This window comes from Hemitrygon akajei, chromosome 2 (assembly GCF_048418815.1).
Source record: "Hemitrygon akajei chromosome 2, sHemAka1.3, whole genome shotgun sequence".
In the NCBI taxonomy this organism is placed as follows: domain Eukaryota; kingdom Metazoa; phylum Chordata; class Chondrichthyes; order Myliobatiformes; family Dasyatidae; genus Hemitrygon; species Hemitrygon akajei.
The window spans coordinates 147,765,430-147,792,235 of NC_133125.1; the positions used below are offsets into that span (position 1 = coordinate 147,765,430).

The window sequence follows — 26,806 nt, forward strand, 5'->3', positions numbered from 1 at the left end:
GTAATGATATAACTGAGAGAGAACAGTGAGTGAGAAGAGTCTTTCTTTCAGTTGTTTGAGTTGTGCCGAAACAACAATCTCACACTCAACGTCAGCAGATTATTCACTACAGGAGGAAGAAACTGCAGCTCCTTAATAGGGGATTGGAGGCGGAAAGTAGGTTACTTGGCATTATCACAAAAGAAGGTCTGTCCAGGGACCACGACAAAACTGCCTCTACTTTCTTTTTGTCACTTAAAATTTTGACAAACTTCTGTTGGTGCACAATGGAGAGTATCCTGACGAGTTGCATCTTGACTTGTTATGGAAGCAGCAATGCCCAAGAATGGAAAAGCCTTCAGAAAGAGTTGGACACAGCTGAGTGCACATTTGAGAACATGGGTTCCCAACGTGGGGTCCTCAGACCTCTCGGTTCATGGTAAGGCTCCACGGCATAAAAAAGGATCCGGAACCCCTGAACTACAGGGAACGCTGCCCCAAGAAAACAGCAGCCATCATCAAGGACCTCCACCTCTTCTCACTACTGCTATTGGGAAGGAGATACAGGAGCTTATGTTCTGCACCACCACATTCAGGAACAGGTACCACTCTTCAATGATCATCTCCTGAACCAGCATTGCATTCACCTCAACACTGAACTGATTCCACAACCCATGAACTCACTTTCAAGGACTGTAACTCATGTTCTCATTGTTATATATTCACTTTTTTGTACATTTACAGTTTGCACATTGGTTGTTTGTCAGTCTTTGTGTGTAGTTTCATTGATTCTATTATATTTCTTAATTCTACTGGGAATATCTGCAAAAAATGAATCTCAAGGTAGTACATGGTGACATATAATATATGTACATCGATAATAAATTTACTTTGAACTTTGAACATAAATATACTGATGAGCCTTCTTTGTCATTGCATCAGTGTGGAGGGACCAGGTAAAGTTGCTGGTGATGTAGATGCTAAGGAACTTGAAACTGTGGACCCTGTATAGAAGATGCATTGATATGGACAGGGTAGTGCTCAGCACTTTAAGCTCAACAACCAGCACTTCCATCTTGCTGACGTTAAGTATGAGGGTGTTGTTCTGGATTCAGATTGGCTCTGAGTGTAATTCAGATGCCTGAATCCACCCCTCTGTCCACCCGCTAATCTCTTTCTCTAAGTTGTCTTCTGCAGGAGCCTGGGGCCAGATCTGGGATTGACATGGCCTTTTGAGTACAGTGCATGTTGATCTGGGAAAGAAAACTGAGCGGATTTGCTTTCCCTGCGAGTGGGCTTGGAGGATTTTGTGGAGACGGTGTTGGTGATATTTTTAGGGTCTGTTTATTTTTCAGGATCTGACCATCTGACCATGGGCAATGTTGATTGCACATCCCACACCATAGATAGGTCTGGAATCGCATTTGACAGGCAAGGGTGGCAAATCTCTTTAGCTAAAGGATTAGTGAAACAGATTTTGATGAACATTCAATTATCTTATGATCATTGTTAGCAATACCTAGCAGTATGCTGTTAATTGCAGGTTATGAATTTAACTTTACTTGAACTCAGGGACTCCAGTTGTCAGTCCGTTTCTCCTTGCTCTACTCTTGCTTGAACCTTGTGCCAGTATTACAGAGAATACAGAACATAGAACAGTATAGCACAGTATGAACCCTCTGGCCCATGATGTTGTGCCAGTGTTTTAACCCACACCAAGTACAATCAAACCTTTCCCTTGCACATAGCCCTCCATTTTTCTTTAATCTAAGAGTCCCTTATATGTCTCAAATGCCTGTAGCATCAGTCTTGGCAATGCGTACCGTGCACTTAATCACTCTCTATATAAAAAAACTGTCTCTGACATCCCCCTATACTTTCCTACTATCACCTCAAAATTACGATCTCTTACATTTGTGGGTTCTGCTCTGAGATAAAGACAGTGGCTGTCCACTCTATCTATGTCCCTTATCATCTTATTCATGTCTATCAAGTCATTTCCTCCTTCACTCCAAAGAGGAAAACCCTACTTTGTTCAAAGATTTTCCTCACAAGGCATGCTCTATAATCCAGACAGCATCCTGGTAAATCTCTTCTGCATGCTCTTGGAAGCTTCTATATTCACTGCAGTGCTTGATGTGAGGAGGCGTGTTTGGTCTGTCTGCATACAACAGGGTCTGTAGGTGCTTGTAGGTGTATCTGAGTCTTTCTTTTTACTGTGTGTGTGTGTGTGTGTGTGTGTGTGTGTGTGTGTGTGTGTGTGTGTGTGTGTGTGTGTGTGTGTGTGTGTGTGTGTGTGTGTGTGTGTGTGTGTGTGTGTGTGTGTGTGTGTGTGTGTGTGTGTGTACCTGCATAGCGCTGAGTGTTATCCCATTCTGTCATGTGCTTTGGTGAATAAGGTAAGGATGTCTGTGAGATCAGCCTCCGAGTACCACCAGCTCGAAGACTGAGATTCAGGTGACCTTGCGGGAGGTTGCGGATGGGCTTTTCACTCAACTACACCCTCCCACCGGTTGTATTTTTGTATGTGAGTATAGATTCAAGATCTGAGGTGACAGATTTAAAAGGGACAGCAGTGGCAGCTTCATAATACAATGGGTGGTGTACACTTGGAATGAGTTGAGGCGGGCACGTTGGCAACATATAAAAGCCGTCTAGATTAAATATGAGTATTGGAGAATATCAGAGGGCTATGAGTCCAATGTGAACACATGGGACTAGCTCGCTAGGTAAAACAGTTGAGCTAAAGTGTCTGTTTCCATGCTTTGTGACCCTATGACTTCATGGCCAACACCAGATCCCCTACTCAGCCATTGTTCCAAGCCCTACTCCGGGATGATATCACAAGGCAGAATGAGGAAAAGAATTCAAGGACATGTTCAAACCCTCCTTAAAGAAATGCAACTTCTGCACTGACTCCTGAGAACCTCTGGCCCCTGACCACTCTTAGTGGAGAAGGACAGTTCAAGATAGGATCAAGAATCCCACTGACACATAAAGGTTCTGTGCAATCTCATAATCTACTCAGCCTTCTCTCCCATCTGTTCAATCGACTGTGGGTCACAAATTCAACTCATTAATTGATGCCCATTCCACAGAGGTGAAGTCATCCTTGATCCCAAAGAAGAATAAGGACCTTGCCCAGGATGTTCTGTGTATCTGGGATAAATGTAAGGTGTGTGTGAGCAGATTTGTTTGTATGTGGGTTGTCTGTCTCTCTGTTCATGAACTCTTCATTTGTACGCACATGCACATGAAGCTGTACAGGTGTGTGTGTGTGTATCTAGAGTGGGAATTGAGTATTTATTGTGTGGGATTGTGTTTGGGACCATGTGCTTAATTTGTAGGTCTGTGTATGTGACTGCATGTTTAAGTTTCAGTCTGTATGTGGGACCGTGTCTGTGCTTAGTGTGTGATTATTTGTAGGGGACTGTGTGTTCATGTGCTGTTCTATCTAGTGGACTGTATTAATGACTGTGTCAGTTTGTGGTACTGTATCTGGTGTGTGTGTGTCTAAGTTCAATGTGGGGGAGTGTGTATGGGATTGTGTGTTTAACATCTTGGTCTGTATGTATAATTGTGTGTTTAGTGTACAGTCCACATGTGTCTGTGCATGAGATTGTTTTTTGTATGCATACTTGTGAATGGCACTGCGATCAGTGTGCATGCAATTGTAGGACTATGCGTTTGCTGTGCGGACATGTGTTGTGTATGTTTGGCTGTAAGTAGTATATGGGTCTGTGTTGGACCATGGGTTTAATGTGTTTGGTGTGTGGTATTGTTATTGTGCGTAAGTCTGTGTGGTGGGATCATGTGTTTAGTGTGCGATGTCATGCTTTGGGCTGTTAGTCTGTACGCAGGAACTATATGTGGTGTATGGGTCTGTGTGTTTGGTATGTGAGACTGTGTTTTTAGTGCCATCCTGTGCTCCATGCCCGGGACGTCCCAGTTGAAGTTGCCGCCGCTCGTTCACCACTCCCCTTACGGGGACAGCCGATTGGCTAGAAGCCGGAGTGACGTCACTGGGAGCTTCTTTTCGGTCGTTGCCCCGCCCTACTAGCTTGTCGTACCCGCCCCCTTCTCCAGCTCGAGCCAATGGGCAGGTGACGGACCGCGGCGCGGCAGGTAGCCGTGAGAGGGGAGGGCGGCGGCGATTGGCGGAAAGTTTTTGCGGCACGTTGCGATTGGCCGGCTGCGGCACGGCGAAGCGGGGCGACCGGGCTGCAGAGTTGCGCCGGTGTGTCATTCGGGCGGCGCGGTGGAGCCGGAGCAGAAACGGGGCATGGTTTCATCCAGCGCACATCAGAACCAGCAGAGCGAAGACCGGGCACCAGGCAGCGGCATCTAAGGATCCAGAGGGGCTCGCTCTCTCTCCTCCCTGTACCCCCGTCCAAAAACACCTCAACACCAGTTCGCCGCCCAGCCAGCGCTCTGCATGGACCTCTAGGCTTGGCCGCAGGACGGGCTCTCCTCACACTTTGATCCTCACTGCAAGGCTTCGCTCCCACCCCCTACCCTCACCTCACCCCCTCCCTCCCCGCCCCCTTGCCCACCACCAACACCCACCCCTCCTCCTCTCGACTTGCTGCTTCGAACAGTAAAAAGTGACCCGTTCTCGCTGGTCGTGGGAGCCGGGCAGCCATGGATTTTCGAAGCTCCCCTTCTCGAAGGAAAAGAAAAAGCTGGATGTGGGACACAAGTTTATCTGTTTTAACTTTGACATTAGTCCTGTGGCAATCGACGGGGATCGGGGCAGGTAAGAAGCCCTTTTGTAACTCATCTCAACCGTGGTTCGCGGTGAAGAATGCTCCGTGCCGCCCGCCCTTTGCAAGGTGTCAGGAGGGAAGAAAGAGAGGTGGCAAAGGAAGGCAATTTAGGGATTAAGTGATTTGCGGACTCTGAAACTCTCTTGCACACGGTGGTGGGTACGAGACCATACCCTTTTGTTAATAGAAATCGTCAAACTTTTACAAAAGATTTTAGTTTGGGACGATCTTGAGAGTTAACTCCAAGGATTGTGAAAGGGGAGACGAAGGGGCTCCAAACTACGTTCTGGGAATCGGCTGGCAAGTGCTTCAGGCTGTGGAAGTGTCAATCAGACCGGGGCTGTTTATCAGTGCCTCTGGTTTCGGCTGGGAAGCTGGAAGTGGTTGGACAGGAGACTCCTGCCGCCGCTGCCTTTTGGGGATGCGGTTCCAGACGGGCTCTGCTCACAAATCGGGCTGAGGTGGTGGTAGTGGTAATTGGGGGGGGGGGCAATTACGTGGTAGTGGGCTGCTCCAACAGTGTCGGAGACGCCACCTGTTGGTTTCGGAATGCCACCGGTGTGACTGAACACTGCACCTTCGCAAAATACTCCCAGGCACCGTGGTCGTACCGGCTCACTACGCGGTTAGATCGAATTCACAGTTTAATCCCGATTTTGCGACCAATCAAAGATATATCGTTAATCTGGGAAAGGAATAGAAAGGGCGAAATAAGAGAGTTATGCGCGATAATTGAGATTCGCTCCACAACGAGAAGCTGATGTCCAGGCTAGTTAAAGCCAGCTAGTTTAGCCCAGCCGGACAGATATAGACAGCACCATCCCATCTCCTCCAGACCTGTAAGTGTCACTTGGGCCCAGTCAGGAGACGAACGATCGCTTTAGTCTCAACCCTTCAACATGCTTTGAAGGATTACACTATTTAGGGATCCAAACGATTGACCACCAGCAATTCCTCATTTGGCCCTTTGTGATCTTTCTAACAATCAGCAGATAGACACTGCTATACAGAAGGGCAAATGCACGTCTTTCTCACACACCCCCTCTCTCAAACGCAGTCACAGCGAAACATACCGTCACACACGCACTCTCATGCGCACAATCAGATACACATTTACCACACACACACTTATGCTTCAATTAATTGAGCGCAGTTGAATGGATCGATCCAACTGCCAATCGTGCTGCCTAAGGATGGCGGCGCCCAGGGCAAGCTTCACCTCCTTCCTGGACTCCGAATGTGGCTGGGACCCCGGCCTGACAGATGTCAATACTTGCATCCGTCCGCCTTTCTGGGATTGGCTGCCGCATCAGTACTGCCGGCCCCGACACAATCGGAGCCTTTGACAGGGACGGGACGGTTTAAGGTGCGAGTTGTCCCGTTCCGTAACCGCCAAACGTAGCGGCATTCAAAAAGGGTCCTAACATTCAGACCTGACTCTGCCTCTTCCTTCTGTGTATTTTTATCTTGTGGTGTGGCAGTTACTATGAATATTCCCTGACAAGGCGTTCAGTCTGAAAACGTGGCAGCGATGCACAACTCAGATCTCAGGAACAATGAGGCTCACGGGGCGGGCTCCTCCCCCTTCCCCCCCCCTCTCACTACCTCCTCCTCTCGCCTATACGTCCACTTTTCAGCAGGAACGCGAGTGTGGGACTGAAAAAGTAGAGCGATCTCAACCCCCCCCCCCCTCCCCCATCAAAATCTCGGGTACCGGGATGGAATTAGGACGCATGTGTGCGGGAGCGAGTGCTGTCTGTGTCCTGCACCCTCCCCCTGTGCACCAGAAATGACTCAGTCAAAACATTTACTCGGATAAAAGCTGCATTGTCTCTACACAGAGCCTGGAGACCTGCCACCGATGCTCTCGCACAGCACAGTGCACGCTTTCCCTTTAGATATGTATCCAAACCATGGGAGATATCTAAAAAATACACCTCCCCCGCCCTCCACCACCCCGTAGCTAGTAGGAAGTCAGAACTCAAAGCAGAAAAGTATTCAGGAGAAATGCTGTTGGTCACCGGAGAGAGAGTCTGCGGGAAGCGGGTTCTGACCCCATCCGAGTGAAGGGTCTGCAAGCGAGCGGTTCTTTCTATACACGGAACCCACAATCTGCAGGAGGAAATCAGTGGGTCAGAGAGCACCCGTGTGCGAGGGATGGACCGCTCATGTTTCTGGACTGAAATGTCTCGACCCGAAACTTCGACTGTCCGTTTCCCTCCGCCGATCCTGTGCGTCCCGCCGACGTTCTCTCAGCATCATGTGTGTTGCTCTGGATTCCAGTATCTTGTGTGTGTTTGTGTGTATGAGCGCGCGTGTGCTTGTCTCCGGAGACGCTGTCCGACCTGCTGAGTATTTCCAGCATTTTTTTTTGCTTTACTCTGAAGGGGTGACCGGAATAGGGTGGATATTACCCCACTCCAACACTTCCCTCCTTCCCCACCTTCGCGGACCCCTTTGCCCCGCAGAGCCAGCATTCGCGGGCCAGTCGTTGCTTGATCCCCGGCGGCCAGTGGGAGTGGGAGTGCTCCCTCACCCCCACCTCCCCCGAACTTGCTGGTGTCTAACGCGGTAACTCGGACTGGGCGTGAGCGCTGGCCGAGCTGTGGGAACAGGCTGACACCGGTGCTTCGAGTCGAACAGTCTGCTGCTCCGCTCTATGTGAAGCCACCGAATTGGCATGTGGTGGTAACGTGGGGGGGGGGGGGGGGTAACACTGTGCACAGCCGACTTCATCCTGCCGCTCAATACAACTCTCTGCCACTCTAAAAGCCCCTTCCCCTAAGACTGGGAGTATTTGGACGGGGTGGGATGGATTTGAGAAACCAAGCGATGGCGTGTAAGGCTGAAAATCTGTGGGAACAGAGAGTGGAGTTGGCAGAGCTGGAGAGGGGAAGAGGTGGTGCTGCGGTGTTAGGGTTGTGGGTGTCAGGGTTACTGGGGTGATTGGGCTAGAATACTGAGGGTGGGCAAGAGGGTGTTGTTTGAGTGGTGGAATTTTAAGTGTGCAGAGGCTTCTGGGTTGATGGGATGGAGGGGTGGGCTGGAGTGTAGAGATGGTGGTGGGGTATTGAGGTGGTGAGGGTGTAGTCATAACTGAGAGGAGGTGGCAGAATCGGATTTATTATCACTAACTTATGATTCCAAGTTTTGTTGTTTTGAGGCAGCAGTACAGAACAAACTGCATAAAATTACCATAGATTACATAAATGAACAAATAGTGTCAAAATAAGGAACAATGAGATAGTGTTCATAGGTTCATGGACCATTATGAAATCTAATGGCAGAGGGGAAGATGCTGTTCCTGAATCATTGATGCTGTTCCTATGCATCTTCAGGCTCCTTTTCCCCTTCTCCGATGGCAGTAACACAACAAAGACGTGCCCCAGGTGTTGTGGGTTCTTAGTAACAGATGTCACCTTCTTGAGGCACATCACCTCCTGAAGATGTTCTGGCTCGTGAGCGGGTGATGAGCTAGGGCCGCTCTGCCATTCTCCCACCAGTCTCCAACACCGCTGCACCCCTCAGAACTGGACTGCATTGTCCATTGCTGGAGAGGGACTTGAGACCTTCAGCTACCAGCCTGTTAACCCGCTCACCCCAATGTAAACCCAAGTCTCAATCCAGGAGAGACACTGCCAACACTATAGCCCAGAGGAGAAGGTCAGAAGCTCAGGGGAAAAAAAACACTGGCCGTCCTGCTGATTGTCACAGGGTCCCTTGCCCTCTCAAAATTTGAGGTATGGGGCAAAGATCAATCGTTGTAAAATCCACAGTTCTTGTGGCAGGTATTGGACCAGTGTCATCCAGATATGCTCTGGCAGATGATGCCTGACACATCTTCAGGGGTCTGAAGACCTGAGGCAAAGATTTGAGAGAGTTGAGAGAGTTGTTGGGAGGGGATGTAGAGAAAATTACTGCTTGACGTTGGAACCCCTGCACCTTTTGCCACCATTCAACCTTGTTCCCCAGCAGCAGCTTGGTCAGAGATGAGGGTCTGAAGTCCTGAGGATGGGGCGAGTACTTCACCCTGAAGACACTTGCGTTCGTCGTAAGTTAACCAATACCTGGGATGTACCTGGAGTCTATCAGTCCATTGGCTGTCCTCGGCGGGGTCAATCCTGGAATGAGACAGGGTTCTCATTGGGAATATAGCATTACAGGTTGATAGCTTTTGGAGAGAGACTTGGAATCGGTAACATCAAAATGGACATCTCAGCACAGGATCGTTTCTGTAGTTCCAGGTTACGACAGTGGCCACGTGCATTGGCTGCAGGGTGCTTTAGAGTGGACATTTGGTGGATTGTAGGTAACGACAGAATGGACCAGTGCCAGCTGATGTTTCTGGGTGCTGTGCCACATTATTAGTACTTTGAGAGGATGGAGCCTAGCCTGGTTCCTTGGTTTGAAAGCAGTGGATTCGTGATTACATGTAGAAACCCTTTTCATGTCTGCCAGGCCTACTGTTCTACCCTGTGTTTGGCGTGAATGTTAAACGGGTGAGCTAAACCACTAGTCCCAGCACAGGGAGCCTTCCCATAGCAAAAAGAACCTCATCCCTCATTCTGTTCTACAGTCCCCATGGGAAGCCGTGCCTTCATTGGGACAGGCACCAGTGTGTTAGTCTTGTCACTGGGTTAAGGGTGTGTGGGTTGGCTGAGTTTCAGCAGGGAGATAACATACCTCCATGTTATCTTGTCATCCAACATGGCTTCCCGGATAAGAAGCAGAAGGTTTCAAGAGGTCCTTCAATCTGGGTGGCCCCAGTGCCCACGGGCGTAACTTTTTTATTGTGTCAAAGGGAAGGAGTGCTTTCAAGATCCCCCTCCCCTCCGAGCAGAAATCTCTCACCTTTCAACACTGAGATCTAGAGGTAGACAGGGGCTGTGTGATGTCGCACCCTCGATGAAAGGGCCTCTTGTCTGTGCATTCTGTGAGCCCCCATTCGGCTGGGAAGTGAAGGTGAATGGAACCAGTCAGAGTGCAGTCCTGTGGTTGGGGAAAGGGAGGGAGTGAAGCAAGCAAACACACAGGGGGATGTGTTGAAGGCCATGTGGTTGAAAAGGGCTTTCTTTTCATTCCAGGAAGGTAGCAGTGCTAACGTGGCACAACACTAGCGGGAGCAGAAGGCTGGGCTCCTTGACTGGTATCGCTCTGTGCCCGTGTGCTGCTTGCATCCCTTGACCAGTGCAGTCTGCATGAGGGATGGTGGCTGTGGGGGTGCGAGGGTGGTGTTGTGGTGATTGTTCAGATGGGGGTATCATTAAACTGCCCCTCCCTCACCCCTTCTGTTCTGCACCTTCAGAGGTATGTGCTCCCGGGGTCAGTGAGGGCAAAGCTAAAGCTCCCTCTCTGGGGATGTCTGTGCAGGTGATTAGCTGTGGAGGGAGCGGGGAAGGGTAGTCCGCTCCCGTCCCGACCAGGAATGCTGGCCTGTGAACAACATCTCGGCAACCCCCGTTGCAACATTGAACCCAAGCAAGGCCAACATGCGGAGAAACCGGATGACCCGGGTTCCACAGTACTCTGGACGTCCAGACAATCTCCGTTATCAACCACTTCAGATGTCGCTTGCTTCCTGACTCACTGTGGACTTTGCTGCAAAATCTCTCCGAGACAGACACGGCTGCCTCTTTGACATGAGTGTGATTGATGATCGGTTCTCTGGGGGTGGGGGCTGGGGGGGTGGGGAAGGTATCCGATGGAAACAGGAGAAGCAAAGTGGATGCTTTAAATAACACGCTGCTGAATCCCATGGAAAATGGAAGGCCAGTCAGTGGATGTGGATGTGAGGGATGGATTGTAAAGCAGTGTATGAATGGCTGGAGGGACGTGTGGCTTAATAAACAAAGCAATCTGAAGTAAGAGAGGAAGGAACGCAAAGCTAAATAGTGGGCCCTTGATGCCACAGTGGATAGGTATGTGAAGGAATGAATGAACAGTGTGTGGAAAGAGTCTGGCCCGGCTCCCAGCTGACTGCTGCTGACGGTTCAGAGGGTGCCCTGGGTAAGTCAGGAGAGTGTACAACTGACTGCAGCACAGACACTGTATGCAGGCAGATCTCAGCTTCTCCTGCTCTGGGGTGGCTTCGCCATCCTGTGCGGTTGTCCCCACACAGCGCAGTCTTTGGGTGGAAAATCAGCGGCTGGGGGGAATAGATGCACGGTGTCGGAGCAAGGTAGAAACAGGCCATCTCCCAGAGTAGCTGGGCACAAAGCAGAGGTTAGCTGTGATGCCGGGCTGAGACAAAGGATGTACTTTAAACTGTCTGAGGGAATCATGTCCCCTTACCTGTGGGTGCAAAGCTGACTGACCCAAATTCAACAGGGAGGGCTGCCAGGCTAATTGCTGCCATCTCTCTCCCATGAATTCTAATTAGTGATCCTTGTCCCTATTTGCTCTGGACGATAGACAAAGCATCCCCCAAGTCCCATCATAAAGCCCTGTCCGGGATGGGCATGTTAATCCAAACCAGTCTTCAAATCAAATGATTAGGCTGATAATCCCCGGATGTCACCAACCAACCAACTCTTCAGAGCCCAAAAAGATGGTTCTCTTCCCACTTGGCCTGGGTTAAAAAACTAGTGGAATAATTTCTGATAGATTAAGGATTAATTTACATTGTACTGATTTGCAATATATGAGTTAAGACCAACAGTTTCTCTGAAAGTTTTAACTATAAATGCCTTAAAGGTAGAGTATAATTATTTATAAGGTGGTGTAATTTACCACCTCTTTACATATAAATTTGTCTGTTAATTTTTGTGATAAATACTCAAAGCACAAAGCAAGGGTATCGTTGTTTCATCCCAGCTGTGGCTTACTGGCATCCTGGGGTCAGTTAGCGGAGGGTGGATTGGTGCAGAGTGTAGATGTGGGTTCTGGTAATTCCCCTGCTGGGGGGCGGGTGGGTTGAATCTGTTGACACAGGGTGGGCTGGTGGGTAAGGTTACAGGTAGGTTAGATCAGTGGGTACAGTCCCAGTGTTAGCTGGAGCCATGGATGCTGGCTGGGAGGTCAGGGGGTGCGATATCCCTGTTGGGGAGGAGTTGGCTTGTCCGTCACATCACTGAGGATGAGGAGGAGTGAGGTTATGATGTGTGAGATGGAGTGATGAAGATGGGTGGTGTGTGTGTGTGTGTGGCAAATGGGTGGGACAGGGCATGTAGGAGAGGGTGGGGCAGGGCCATGAAGTGACTGGTTAGGTGGGTGATGTGGGAAGGTAAGTGTGTGGCAAACTATATGAGCCTGAATGTAGCTGATTTACAAAGATATTTCACTTGATAGTCAATGCTCTTGGGGGCAAGATAACTGTCAAGCAGTAGACCTCCAGCACTGACCACAGCAAGCTGTAACTTCACCACATGGGAGGTCCCATCATGGAGGGCAAGGTCAGCCTGATCTTAATTGAGATGACTCAGATGGCTTACTCATCAATGATATAATGCAACGCCCCCTTCGATGGCTCTCCGCTTCTTAACCCACCATGGCTCATAGTGCAGCTCCCTTCAATAATGTCTTGAGCTGGTCCTCATCACTCATGCTCAGAGCTAGTGACCAAAACTCAGACAAATGGAAATAACCATTCCTGGATTCAACAAGGTATCATTTCCTATATGTACAGGAATGATTAGAACTATCAGTGTGGTTTAGTGTAGATATTTGTCTCTACAGATATACTGTACCTACTGGTTTAGGATAGGAATTAACATTTTGTCATCATAACTATAGGCATTCATTTGATATCTCCTTTGTCAGAAGATTATATGAACTGTCCTTATCCAATTTTCCAGTGATTGTTGTCATCTCTCACCATGACTTGTACCCTAGCAGACGATTCTTGTGCTTAACACAGACAGCGGCTTTTGTGCTTGTAATCCATCAGGGCACATCTATGTAGAAGTAAAAATACAAGAACAAGATAGCAAGAAGTATGTGGGAACATTTTAAAACTGGTTTCTAAAGGGTGAATGAAACCGTGATAATCTCAGTTAATCTACATTGATAAACAACTAACACATGTGGTTAAGCAGGCAACCATTTCAGTTCAACTGTTTAGGAAGCAGACTTCAGAGGGAAAACTCAAATTGCTTTGCCATCCAGTGTTCAGTCTCCCCAGTTTTGTAACTAAATCTCTTGAAGTGGTGCTTGAAGTATTTAAGCAGAATGTCCTGGAAAAACATTTAAGTTCAGGAATTTCATTCAGCACCTCCCACACAACTTGAGACGTGTTACTTTGGTTCCAACAATTCTTTAAAATTGTCAAATAAAGACACAACAATTTTCATCCACAGTAAAGGCAAATTATCAAAGAGTTGAGGTATCCCTGCTGCTGGCAAAAATGACGGAGTATTATGCATGAATGCATCCTTCACTTTATCTCTGTGCTCAGAAAAAGCTTCTGTGAGAGAGTACCCCCAGCTGTCCATCTGTGATCTGATCGGTGATGATATTCCATCTCAGGCACTCCCATTCTCTCTCCGTCATAATGTTTCTTCTATACCTCTGGGGTCTGGAGAGGGCATTCCTTGGCAGAGAATCCGGGAGCCTAATCCACTCCTATTCAAGGTTGTCTTCTTTAGCTTGCCTAGAAAATAGAATTGGCATTTGTTCACCACTCAGAGATGGGCTAATTGGAATCCACTACATTGTTAGTTACTCTTGTCAACATATCAATCACCAAATGCATAACCTAGTACCAAAGGAATTCCCTAAGAAGCTATTATCCCGCCTACCAGTCTCTTTTTAAGGATAGGCTTTAGTTGTCACACGTACAGTAGATACAGTGTAATGCGTCATTTATGTCAAATCAAATCAGAAAGGATTGAACTGGGCAGCCACTTCTGGCCCCAACTCACCAACCCTAATTGTGCACATTTGGAATGTGGAAGGAAACCAGAGCACTTGGAGGAAGTTCGTGTAGTCACAAGGAGAACGTACAAACTCCTTGCAAACAGCCACTGGCGCTGTTATAGCATTATACTGACTGCAATCCTACCGCACTACCCCTGCTGCAATGACCCGTTTCCTAGACACAGAAAAGATGGCAGATGCTGTAATATAGACTGACAAACAAAATGGTGGTGGGTCGGGCAGCTCTATGGGAGGAACCAATTCGATGAAGAGACCTGAAATCATAAATGTCTATTTCCCTCTACAGATGTCGACCCTGTTGAATTCCTCCAGCATTTTGTTTTTCCATTTTCGTCATTCCTTGCATTCCGACTAATGCGTTAAGATGAGTCAGTCCGACAAGTTAGTAAAATGGGTGGCTGGTCATCAATGCAGACTCAAAGGGCCAACGGGCCAGTTTCCCTACCTGTGACTCTATTGACACAGCTGACTGATGGTGATCATAAATCCATAAGGTATAAGAGCAGATTTGGCCTATTTAGTCTACTCTGCCATTCAATCGTGGCTGATCTTTTTTCCAACCAGATGCTCCTGCCTTCTCCACATAACCTTTAACTCTTTTACCAATCAGGAACCTATCAATCTCTGTCTTAAATACACAGACTTGGCCTCCACAGCTGTATGTGGCAATAGATTCCACAGAGCTACCGAGGAAATGACAACCATTCTTCTCAGTTCTAAAAGGACATCCTCATATTTTGAGGCTGTGCCGTCAGATCCTAGACCCTCCTGCTTGTGGAAATATCCTCTCTACATTCACTCTATCCAAGCCCTTCAGTATCCAAAGTTTTCAATGAGATTTTCCCTCTGATGATTCTGCTGGTGTCATTTAAGTCTCCTCTAAACCCATCTTTCACTCCATCACTGCCCTGTGTGCCTTGATCCATAAATCTTTGGTTATTTTAATGCTCACCCCCTTGACCCTATCATAGACCCTGCCCCCTCACTTTGTTACCCTACCCCATTAGCAGCCCACTCAAGCACCTCCCACTTTTTCTCTGTCTATGTAAGCCTTTGGCCAAAGCGGTTGCATTTGTCTCTCTATGGATGCTAACAGTATTTTGCATTCTAGATTCCCAGTGAACAGTGCATTCTGCTCCAGTGGAGGAGGGGGTTATGTTTAGTTAAAGGCCTGATCTTTCATCTGTGTGTTTTGACAGACACAGGATCAAGCAGCGAATTGGAGGAATGGGGACCATGTGAGATTCGTCTAAATGGGCATTATGATTGGCACAGACAACATGAGCTGAAGGGCCTGTGTTCTTTGTTCTTGGCCTGTTCATTTACCATCTGCAGAACAGTGTGAGAAGGATAAAGAGTAACAGAGAACATCGTTAGATATGCCAACTTTATCTTAGTCCTTCAAGTGCTAACAGGCATGTGGACAATCCCATCAGGACTATTTTGTGCTTCTATTATCAAAGCACCTCTCAAAGGGTCAGGTTAGTTTTGCTCACTGTCCACTCATAAGCAGCATTAAAATAAGAAGCAGAAATTGCCAGCTATGCTCAGGTCAGGCAGCATCTGGTGGGGGGGTGGGGGTAGGTGGAGAAGCAGGTCCATGACTATCTTCACAACTGGATGAGCTAGTTTTGTTGGAAGGTTTATGGTTTATAGACGTTTTTTTGAGGACATGATCTGCACTGAGATGGAGAACACTGTTTGGAGTTTATTCAGCCTAAAACAATTATATTCATTAAAGTACATAAATATATTTTGCAAAAGGAAAATAAACTAAATAACTAGCACATATTTCTTCTTTTGGTCTATTTTAAACAGCTTGCAGAATCATTTGTGCAAGTCCAGATTTAATGCATATGATTTCTTGTCTTGACAGTATAAAGTTTTTCAGAGTTCCCTTTGGAACAGGGTTAGGCTATTCATCACGTTCCAGTATAGTGAGAACATATCTGTGAATTCACTCTGTGGCCGTGTCTCTGCCTCATGTGTCTTAAAGACTATGCTTTGAAGGTTTTGTGTGAGACTCCTCTTTATTCAGCAGCTAGTCAGCCCGATTCCTGTTACACTCTCAATTTACCATTTGCAACTCTTTCTTTCCCTACCTTTCACTCACCCAGTGCTATGGTGCCTCTTTCTGCTACAGGTTACTCAGAATAGACTCTTTCATATCAAATTCAAATTTACTGTCATATGCACAAGTACAATCTGCACAGTTGCAGTGAAAAACTTGCTTGCAGAAATTCACAGGCATATAGCTTCAGAATAAGATAACTTACAAGAAAAATTATTAATTAAACAAGTTATACACATTTTTTTTGCCAGAAATAACACAATAAAAGATTTTAAAAAAACAGCTCAAGATATGCAGATGCTGGAAATACAGAGTAACACACACAAAGTGCTAGAGGAACTCAACAGCTCAGGCAGCATCCATGGAAAGGGATAAAGAGTCAAAGTTTTGGGCCAAGAACCTTCATTAGGACACAAAGTTCATGTTAGTGCGAAGTGACCAAAGTGATCATCGTATTGCTAAACTGTAGAGACTTGGGTTGTGCAGTTTGTTTCAAGGACTGAATGGCTGAATGAAGGTAGCTGTTCTTAACCCTGGTGGCGTGAGACTTCAGTCTGCTCTACCTCTTACCTATCGGTACCGTGAGAAGATGGTATGACCTTTATGGTGGGCATCTTTGTTAATGGACATTGCCTTCTTGAAACAGATTCTACCAGTGATGGGGACGGATCTGCCTATAATGTATTGGGCACACTCTCTGCACCTTCTTGTGTTCCTGTGCTTTTAAAATACCATAGCAGACCATGGTTCAATCAGTCGATATTTTTAATGGTACATCTGTAGAAATTTGTTGGAGTATTTGGTGACAATCCAAACCTCCTAAGTAAGTAAAGAGGCTAGCATGCTTTCCTTTTGACTGTATCTATGTGCTGGGCTCAGGGCAACTCATCCAATATACTAATACCCGGTAATGTAAAGCTGCTGATTCCCTCCACTGCTAATTCTCCTGACATAGGCTGGCACATGTTCACCTTCGTTCCCCTTCCTGAAGTCAATAATAAGATCTTTAGTTCTACTGATGTTGTATGAGAGGTTGTTTTTGTGGCACCACTCAACCCTATGTCCTATCTCGGTCTAGTAAAATGAATCATTGGCACAGTTTCTTCCTCTGTGGGTGAGTGTGTTCATCTCTGCCTATGTGTCTGTCCTTCTGTCTAAGTCTGCCTGTCTGTGTCTGAGTGCGATTCTTTTCTACTTTCTGTTTCCTGACTATGTGTGTCCGTTTCAGTAACGGTGAAGCCATACAGTTTCGGTTACCCTCTAATAAGAGAGATGTTATTAATCTAGAAAGAGTACAGAAATAATTCTCCAGGATGTGACTGGATTTTGGGGGCCTGAGTTACAAAGGAGAGTTTGCATTGACTCGGACCTTATACTCTGGAACACAAGAGAGTGAGGGGCGACCTGATGTTGGTATATAAGATCGTGAGGGGCCTAGGCAAGGGGAAAGCATGTAGACTTTATCCCAGTGAGGATGTACTAAAATTAAGATGGCACAGGTTGAGAGGCAAGATATTTAAAAGGGACATCTAGGGCAGCTTCTTCATGCAAAGAGTGACGTGTACTTGCAATGAGCTGCCAGATATAGTGGTTGAGGCAGGCACATTAGCAAAAATTAAAGGACATCTACATAATTACATGGACAGGAAAGGTTTGAAGGTCCATGAGCCAAAGGTAGGCAGTTGGGACCAGCTTGCAGGACAACAGAGATGTGGACAACATGGACAAGTTGGGCAAAGGGCCTGTTTCCATGCTGTATAACTCTCATCTTCCTGATGTCTGTGTGTTTGTAATTGCACACGAGTCCTTCACTCTGGGTGTTACTCTCTCTCTCTCTGTGAAACTGTTTATCTGCACACGAGCATTTTCATGTGATTGTGTCTCTTCAATGTTGTGTATAGGTGTGTCCTTGTGCATATGTGTATGCGTGTGTCCATGCCCTCTTGTGCTAGTGTGTGACAGCCTTCAGCATTGTATCTGTACTTGTACTGACACAACTGTGATCAGTAACAGACCATCTAACTCCTCCCCAACCCTGCTAAATCATTCAACAAGAATGTGACTGGCCCCCATTTCCCAGCCCTATCTCCATATCCTTTGATTCCTTCACAGTTCAGAAAGCCATCGATCTCTGGTTTGAACGCTCCCAGTGGTTGAGCCTCCAGCACCTGGACAGAGAATTCCAAAGGCTCTCCAGCTTCAGGGCTCCAGGGTCCAGCAGGGGATCACAAGAAAGATCCCAGGAGTGCAAGGGCTATTCCCTACTTTGAGACTCTGCCCTCTGGTCCTAGGCTCCTCTGCCGGTTCAAACACCCTCTCTGGTCCAACCTGCCAAGTTACACTGAGATCACTGCCCAATTCTTCACAGCTCTTCATGGCTTTTGATCCACTCCTAAACAGAGAACGTAGGATAAACGTAGAGCACTCTAGCTCTGGAACAAACGCTTTGGTCCATCCTGTCTTTGACAAGGATGATCCCCATCCTGAACTAACTCTTTCTGCCAGCACGTGGTCAATATCCCTGCATGCAGTTCACCACAGTCACAGCAGTCCACCTGAGGAGGAGACACTTGTTCCTACTCTTTGCTTTTGATCCATCATCCACTCCCAATGCATGCTCGAGCAAAACTCCAATAATACAACTGCTCCAGGATTTTGATGGTGGCGGATGGGTATATTTTCCGGGATATTGGATGTTGTTGAAACCTCAGCGCTTCTGCCTCACTTATTTTTTTTACAAATACTACATTAGCGTAATACATTTTCCAGTGATCCTGTGAGTTTAAAGTCTGTGGGAGATAGGCAAGACGCTGAACCTTGTTTGTATACCCAGCCACATTCCTAACCCCTAGTATTCCCAATTCCAAATACACTCAGGACTCCAGACTATTGTGTGAGCCAAGTGCCAAATCCTAGAATGTGAGATTGATGTACAATACAAACACCTGGGATTAATGAGAATTTGGATTGTTAGAGTTATAATTCTTTGTACTTTCACCTTGCTCACCAACCTCATAGGATCTTACCAAAAGCTGCCTGATAATCTAACATCACATCCACTGATTACCTCCAATCTACTGTAACCAGATCCAAGTTCAAAGGGCAATAGATTAGTTACACATAATTTAGTTTTCACAAATCCATATTCATCCTGCTCCATAGCACATCCTTAATATCATCTTTTAGTCTGTACTCTAGTATTTTCCCAACTACCAATGTCAGCCTATCCACACTCTCACTTTCATCTTAAATATTGGGGTATATTTTCTCCCCACCAGTCTGTAGAATCTATAATAACTTAAGGAGATAATCAAATATCATCTCTGTGCTATCTGCTTCAAAACTTTGTGATGAAGTTTATCAAGTCTGGTACATCATCTTTTGGGCCCTCTAATCTCTTCAATAATACTTCTTTACTAACAGTGACTTGTTTTCCTTTCGTGTTTATTGTGAGGAAGGAAACCAAGTCACTATTAGTAAAGATATATTACTGCAAGCAGTTCTGGCCCCCATATCCAAGGAAAGATGTGCTTGTTCTGGAGAGGGTCCAGCAGGGGATCACAAGAAAGATCCCAGGAATGCAAGGGTTATCCTGTGAGTAGTGTTGGACGTCTCTGGACTTGTACTCAATGGAGCACGGAAGGTATGAGGGGAGATATCACTGAAACCTACTGGACTCTGAAAGGCCTGGTTAGAGAGGATGTTTCCATCAGTAGGATCCGAGGGAGTAGACTCACAATAGAAGGACATCCATTTAAAACTGAGATGAGCAGGAATTTCTTTACCAAGGAGTGGTGAATCTGTGGTATTCATTGCCACTGACAGCTGTGGACACCGAGTCACTGTGTATCTAATGCAGAAACTGATAGTTTCTGGATTGGTGAGGGGGTTAAAGATTATGGGGAGAAAGTAGAAGAGTAGTGTCAGATCTCTTTGCAGTGACACAGATGCTTTTCTGTTTGAATTGAACTTTCATAAAAATTCTGCATGACTTTTGTTTTATTTATGTTTTTCTTGTGAATGCAGCTTATCTAATCCTCTGTGCCTATGATGATGCTGCAAGTGAGTTTTTCACTGCTCACACATACATGTACTTGACTGTGACTTTGACTCGAATGGAGCTGAAAATATTATCTATGATTGCTGTGTTGATGGGGGAAATGTTCTAAATCTGCTCCTGCTTTTTTTTTTTGTCTTATGGTTTTCATTGGACCCTTGGTTGTTTGGGCCTGTTTGAACACACAAACTTTGTTTGATTCTCCTGCCGTTATTAATTCCCACTATAAGTTTCTCCGTCGATCTGTAAGGGGCCCACAACTGCCCTGACTGGTCTATCCCTGGTATACAGTGCTGTCATATCTCCTTCCAACAGTAGGTAGAGCTGCTGCCACCCAGCCCCAGCACCTGGGTTTGATCACTACCCTCAGCACTGTCTGTATGGAGTTTGACCGCTGGCTCTGTGACAGCTTTCCTCTGGGTGCTATGGTTCCCACCTACATTGTTTGATTGGTCACTGTAAATTGTCCCCAGTGTGTAGGTGAGGGGCAGAATCTGCAAGGAGGTGATGGGGCCGTCAGTATAAAATGGGATTAATGTGGGAGTAGTGTAAATAGTTGCTTGAAGTTTCACCCAGAGTTGATGGGCTGAATAGCCTGTTTGCATACTGTATCCTGCTGTCTCAGGGCCTACCCTCACACACTCACTGGTAGCACTGTACAGTGGCCAACTAACCCATCGACGCACAGTCCTGGGCTGTGGGAGAAAACTGGAGCACCCGGGAAACAGGGAGCGAGCAGAGACGCCAAACTGGCAACACTGGAGGCTCAGCTCGAGTCTGGAGTTACAAAACAGCCCTGATAACGATTGCACTCTCTGCTTTTCGTATATACAGTATCTCTGTGCATTGGTTTCAGTGTGTGTGTGTACTCCGCACTCTCTCTAGTCCCTCTCCTACTGCCCCAATGCCTCTCTGGCTTCAGTCTTTCGGCCCCCTCCTCCACCTCCACCCCCGCCTGCCTGTTCCAAGACCGTTAGCGCGGAGCTCCCGCGGGAACGGCCTGCCTGACGTTCTGTATAAAGGTGGTACTGTGTGGCCAGCGGCGGCGAGGTGAAGCCGGGCCAGCTGTCTACAGCTGGGGAGCCGCTCGGCAGGCATGATCCAACCCTCCCCGCAGTCAACAGGAAGCGGTGTGCTGTCTGTGCGCTTCCACAGAGAAAGGGGAGCTTTCAGCCGGCAGCGGGCCGTCTCCTCTGGAACAATGACAGCCTCTCAGCCGGGGCGTGTGAGTTTAGTCTGCAGCGAAGCAAAGACGCTGGCGGGCCTCCTGCTGACTGAGGAAGGGCGGGGGTTGGGGAGTAACAGGTAGAAAGGCAGCTTTAATCCAAACTTGCACCTCCCAAAAAAAGATATACAAAACCTTCCTGCTCCACACAACCCGGCCTATAGCGACGAAAGCACCCGTTCTCGGGGGCCGGGATACCTTCACGGAACAAGGGACAAGTCTTAACGCTGCCAGTGTACCCAGCGCACTGAACCCGTTGCTTGGACCTGGAGTGCCCTTGGACGGAGTCAGGCGTGGGTCTCTTTGGGTACGTTTGGAGAAAGTAGCTGCAATTTCTCTCTTCTACGTTGTCCCAAAACTCACTCTGGACGTTAGACACAAAGCGAAGCTCCCTTCGCACTGTCCCATCACATAGTCCTCTGGTCAGACATAGTATGAAGCTCCCGCTACACCTCTCCATCACACACTCCGCGGACGGGCAGCCAAGGATAGACCGAGCTCCCTCTATTTTTTTTTGATTGGTCTGCCCTCTCCTGGCTGACGGCGGTATTTTATATTCACTGGTTGCTGGCTCCCTGGGAGATGTAGTACTTTCACCGGCTGAAAACCTGAATTGAGTTCATTGTTGTACAGTTTTCACTGACGTTATTTTATCTGCCGCCTTGCTTGTCCAATCCGGCCCCTGCTGACCTATCGTCGTTTAGAGCTGTGCATCCTGAAAAGGCACAGGAATGCCTTTGCACAATTTCCAAAAATAAAGTCGGTTATTGTGCCTGACCTGCAACTTTGCATAATTGCTCCTCATTGCTGGCAGCTGGACTGCTACGTTTTGGTGGGACTTCAGTCAGCGGTGAATACCTTGCTCCATGCTCTTCCAGAAGACAGCTGTCAGCCAGGAACCGAAAATCCGTGATTTTCCAACTAGGTGACTTAATGGTGGGGCAAACAGCTGCCCCAGACACTTGAGCTGTACATAGGCCAACTCGCAGACTGTGTAATGATGTGATCTATATGAACACCATGCAAGAAACATTTCTCATTCTATCTTGCCACAAATGACAGTAATGAATGAATATCAATACTAATGCCATGCTGTGTCTGTGACTTTGGCCACCACAAACCCAGCACAGATTAGTTCAACCCTGCTCCCTCAGATGCTTCTTATTAAAATAAAAGTTGGGTGTAGTACATTGTGCACAGGAGCAATTTAAAATTTACTTATAGCAGCAACCCACCCACATAGCATCATATTGCAGCTTTGCCAAGAAAGACATGAATTAAAAAAATAAATTATACACAAATTTTACAAGAAAGGACACAGTGAGAACGACAAAAACAAAACTGATTTTGGTGCACTGTGTCCAAAGTGGTCACAGTGTTGCTAAACTGTAGAGATTAGTGTTGTACCAGTTGGTTCTAGAATCAAATGGTTGAAGGGAGGTAGCCATTCTTGAACCTGGTGGTGTGGACTTCAGGCTTCTGTACCTCCTTCCCAAAAGTGTCTATGAGACATTTCCATGGTGGGAACCTTTGATGATAAGTGTCCCTTTTGAGGCAGTGCCGAGGGTGAGATTACAATGCGGAAGTAGTCTGTTTGGTCCATCCACCCTATGCCAGCCCCTAACCATTTCTTCCTGATTGTCCTGTGCCTTGGAACTCTCTTGCATTTGCCTGTGGCACTGGTTTGGCTTACAGCAGCCAGTTTACTGTCATCCTGTCCATGGGATGTGGGAGGAAACTGGAGCATCTGATGGAAACTTGGGCATTCATTGAGTTATGTAGTTGTGCATCTTAGAGACAGGTCCTTCAGTCTATGCTGAACATCAAACCTGGTTATAGTGGGAATACGTACCTGTCCTCCCCCCCCACCCCCCCCACCACCACACCCCCAAGAGATGTTGCTCCACCTGTTGAGTTTCTCCAGCAGCTTGCTTTTTGTCCTTTTCCACCTTTCCCTCTGTCTGTAGCGCAGCCAGGGTGGTATGAGGACTTGTCTGCAGTGTGAGATTCCATAAAGCTCAAGTGGCCATCTATTGCACTTGTATGGCACTTCCTCCTGTTGGGAAGTGCCATAAGGGGAGGCTGGATGGGCTGTGGCTGCTTTCCATGTAGTGCAGGAGACTGAGGGGTGACCTGGAGGTTTTTAAAATGATGAGGGGCATAGGTAGGGCAGATGGTCACAATCTTTTCCTCAATGTAGGGGAATACAGAACTAGAAGGCATAGGTTTAAAGTGAGAGGAGAAAGATTTAAAAAGGACGAGAGGGTCAACTTTTCCATGGTGAGTACATAGATTGAGCTGCCAAAGGAGCAATGTTTAAAAGGCATTTGCGTAGATACATTGATAGGGAAGGTTTAGAGCAGGGGTTCCCAACCTGGGGTCCATGGACCCCTCGGTTAAAGGTAGGGGTCCATGCCCTAAAAAAGTTGGGAACTGCTGGCTTAGAGGAAGATGAACCAAACAGCTGCACAGGCAAATGGCACAAACTCCTTTTGGCAACTTGGTCAGAATGGATGAGTTGGGCTGAAGAGCTTGTTTCCATGCTGTAAAACTGTACAGCAGAGGGTCTCCATCCCACCCTACCACTGCGACCAAATGTAGGTAAATGGTTGGCATGATCATGGTGGACCAAAGTGCCTGCTTCTCTACTGTTTGCCCATTTCTGTCTCATACCATTTCAGTAGCCTTTTCTGCAGCAAGGACACTTTCCTCGAGGAATGCTACATGTTGTATGGGTTTCCTCAAGAGCAGTCTGGCAAGATCCCAGCTACTGGGCTGTGAGAACTTGTGTTTTATCAGTAGAACAGTGTCACGTGAAGACAGATGGACTGAGAAACTGATAGCCCTGCTTGTAGAGGAGAATTGCAGAATTACAGGACTTCCACAGGCAGCAAGAAGGTGGCCCACAATATTGTTCCAAGGCCAGCGAGACATAGTAAAATGATTCGTGCACCATTGCGCGAATCACATCTTGGGAAGGGTTATTGAGGATAAGGTCAATGGAAAGGCACCATAGACTTCATTGAACCCAGCTAGTGTCACCAGTTCTATATTATGGATCATGCAGAGGCTTTCCTGACAGTCTAAGCTCTGGGTGGCAACAGTGACGCAGCTATTTCAAGTTCATGTTTATTGTCATCTTACTTATTGTCATCATTGTAACCATAGGAGACAACTTTCTTCTGAACCATGGTGCACCCACAAAATATATATCACACAGAGCACATAAAACAAAATATTAGCACAAATAAGTTCATCAAATAAAATTCAAAATGCATGTAGTGTGCAGCACAGGTGAACAATAAACAGCTTGCTGTACTAATGACAAGACCTTGGTGGTGGCAGGGTATTCACAACCTGATGAAACAAGCTGTTACCCAGTTTAGCAGTACTAGTCCTGATGCTCTGGCACTTTCTTCTTGATGATCATGGGTTAATGAGATTGTGGGGTGGGTCTAGGGATCCTCAACAATATTTCAGGCCCCTTGTATGCAATGCTTGTGGTAAATGTCACAATTAGAGGTGGGGAGGAAGAGGAAGAACCCAGTGATACTCTCGGCAGTTTTACGATCCTCTGTCTTGTGGCTCAATGTCCTGCAGCTCCCGTATCACACAATGATGCAGCTGGACAGGACACTCTCGACGGTGCTCCTGTAGAATGTTGTTAAAATGGGGGCACAGAGCCTTGAATGCATTAATCTGCTCAGAAAATATAGGTGATGCTGTGCCTTCTTGACTAATGAGGAGAAGTTGTGGGTCCAGGTTAGATCATCCACCATGTGCACAGCAAATAACTTTATTCTTCATACTCTCTCCAAGGCAGTTTCAGTGATGTGTGATGGAAGGTCAGCGACCTGAGCCTTCCTGAAGTCCACATCTCTTTTGTCTTGTCCATGTTAAGACTCAGGTTGTTGTTCTCACACCATTTGACAGCCTCCCTACCTCCTCCTTGTGTGCTGACTCACCATTGTTGCTGATGAGGCTGACCACTGTGGCATCATCAGCGAAGTTGGTGATGTGATTTGAGCTGAATCTAGCAGTGCAGCTGTGAGTCAGCAGTGTGAACAGCAGCAAACTGAGCACAGAGCCCTGGGGGGCGAGGGGCACCACTACTCAGTGGGATCGACCTTGAGATGTTGCTGCCAATTTGGATTGATTGGGGTCTTTCCATCAAGAAGCCCAAGATCCAGCTACGGAGAGGTGTGTTGAGTTCTAATGAAGACAGTTAACCTACCAGCCTCTGATGGATGATCTCGTTAAACATCGAGCTGCAGTCAATAGACAGCAACCTGTGTACCAGGTATTGTTTTCTAGGTGAGGCAGGACGGAGTGGAGTGCTGAGGCAATGGCATCATCAGTGGAATGGTTTGACTGGCAGGTGAACTGGAACGGGTCCAATGTTGCTGGAAAGTGAGATCCATTACCAGTCACTCAAAGCACTTCATGATTGCGATGTCAGTGCCACTGGGTGGTATTTGTTTAGACCTGTTATCATTGCTCTTGTGGGTAGTGGAATGATGGTGGCTGCCTTGAAGCCTGCAGCACCAGTGGCTGTTGCAAAGAGATATTAAAGATGTCTGTTAAGACCTCTGTTAGCTGGGCCACACAATTCCTTGGCACCCAACGACGAGTCAGCTTACAGAGAGGAGGTGCAGTGGCTAACGGACTGGTGCAGAGCAAACGACCTGTCTCTTAACGTGAACAAACAAAAGAGATGGTTGTTGACTTCAGGAGGGCACGGGGCGACCACTCCCTGCTGAACATCAACGGCTCCTCGGTAGAGATCGTAAAGAGCACCAAATTTCTTAGTGTTCACCTGACAGAGAATCTCACCTGGTCCCTCAACACCAGCTCCATATCAAAGAAAGCCCAGCAGCATCTCTACTTTCTGTGAAGGCTGAGGAAAGTCCATCTCCCACCCCTCATCCTCATCACATTCTACAGGGGTTGTATCGAGAGCATCCTGAGCAGCTGCATCAATGCCTGGTTTGGAAATTGCACCATCTCGGATTGCAAGACCCTGCAGCAGATAGTGAGGTCAGCTGAGAAGATTATCGGGGTCTCTCTTCCCGCCATCACGGACATTTACACTACATGCTGCATCCGCAAAGGAAACAGCATTATGAAGGACCCCATGCACCCCTCGTACAATCTCTTCTCCCTCCTGCCGTCTGGGAAAAGGCTCCGAAGCATTCGGGCTCTCACAACCAGACTATGTAACAGTTTCTTCCCCCAAGCTATCAGACTTCTCAATACCCAGAGCCTGGACTGACACCTTGCCCTATTGTCCTGTTTATTATTTATTGTAATGCCTGCACTGTTTTGTGCACTTTATGCAGTCTAGTGTAGCTTTCTCCGTGTTGTTTTTTTTTACATAGTTCAGTCTAGTTTTTGTACTGTGTCATGTAACACCATGGTCCTGAAAAACATTGTCTCATTTTTACTATGCACTGTACCAGCAGTTATGGTCGAAATGACAATAAAAGTGACTTGACTTGACTTGAATCCTGTCTAGAATTGTCTTCGCCTCAGATGCGGCCAGACAAGCTGGCTGTTTGTCAGGGGAAGAGTGGGATTTCCTCAATGTCACATCAAATTATGCATAGAAGGCATCCAGCCTATCAGGAAGGGAGGCATCAGTATTGATGCACAGGGTGACTTGAAACCTTTTATGGTTTATACCTTGCCACATACACTGTGTGTCCTTGGTGTCACAAAGGTGAATTTCTGTGAGTATTCCCGCTTTGCTTTCCTGATGGCATTTGAGTGCATGGCTCTTGCTGACCTTAGAGCCATCATTGCCCGATCTGATGGCAGTGTCCAAAACCCTAAGC

The 26,806-nt window shown here is 47.1% G+C and overlaps 1 protein-coding gene across 1 annotated transcript in view; it reads left to right on the forward strand.

Annotated features, from left to right (window-relative positions):
• Window positions 1-4,213: 4,213 nt before the first annotated feature.
• The window catches only part of LOC140716737 (uncharacterized), a 251,627-nt gene continuing 229,034 nt past the window's right edge, over window positions 4,214-26,806 (forward strand). The window contains 1 exon segment of the mRNA XM_073029546.1: window positions 4,214-4,735. Coding sequence (XP_072885647.1) covers window positions 4,621-4,735 — 115 coding nt within the window. The 5' untranslated portion in view covers window positions 4,214-4,620.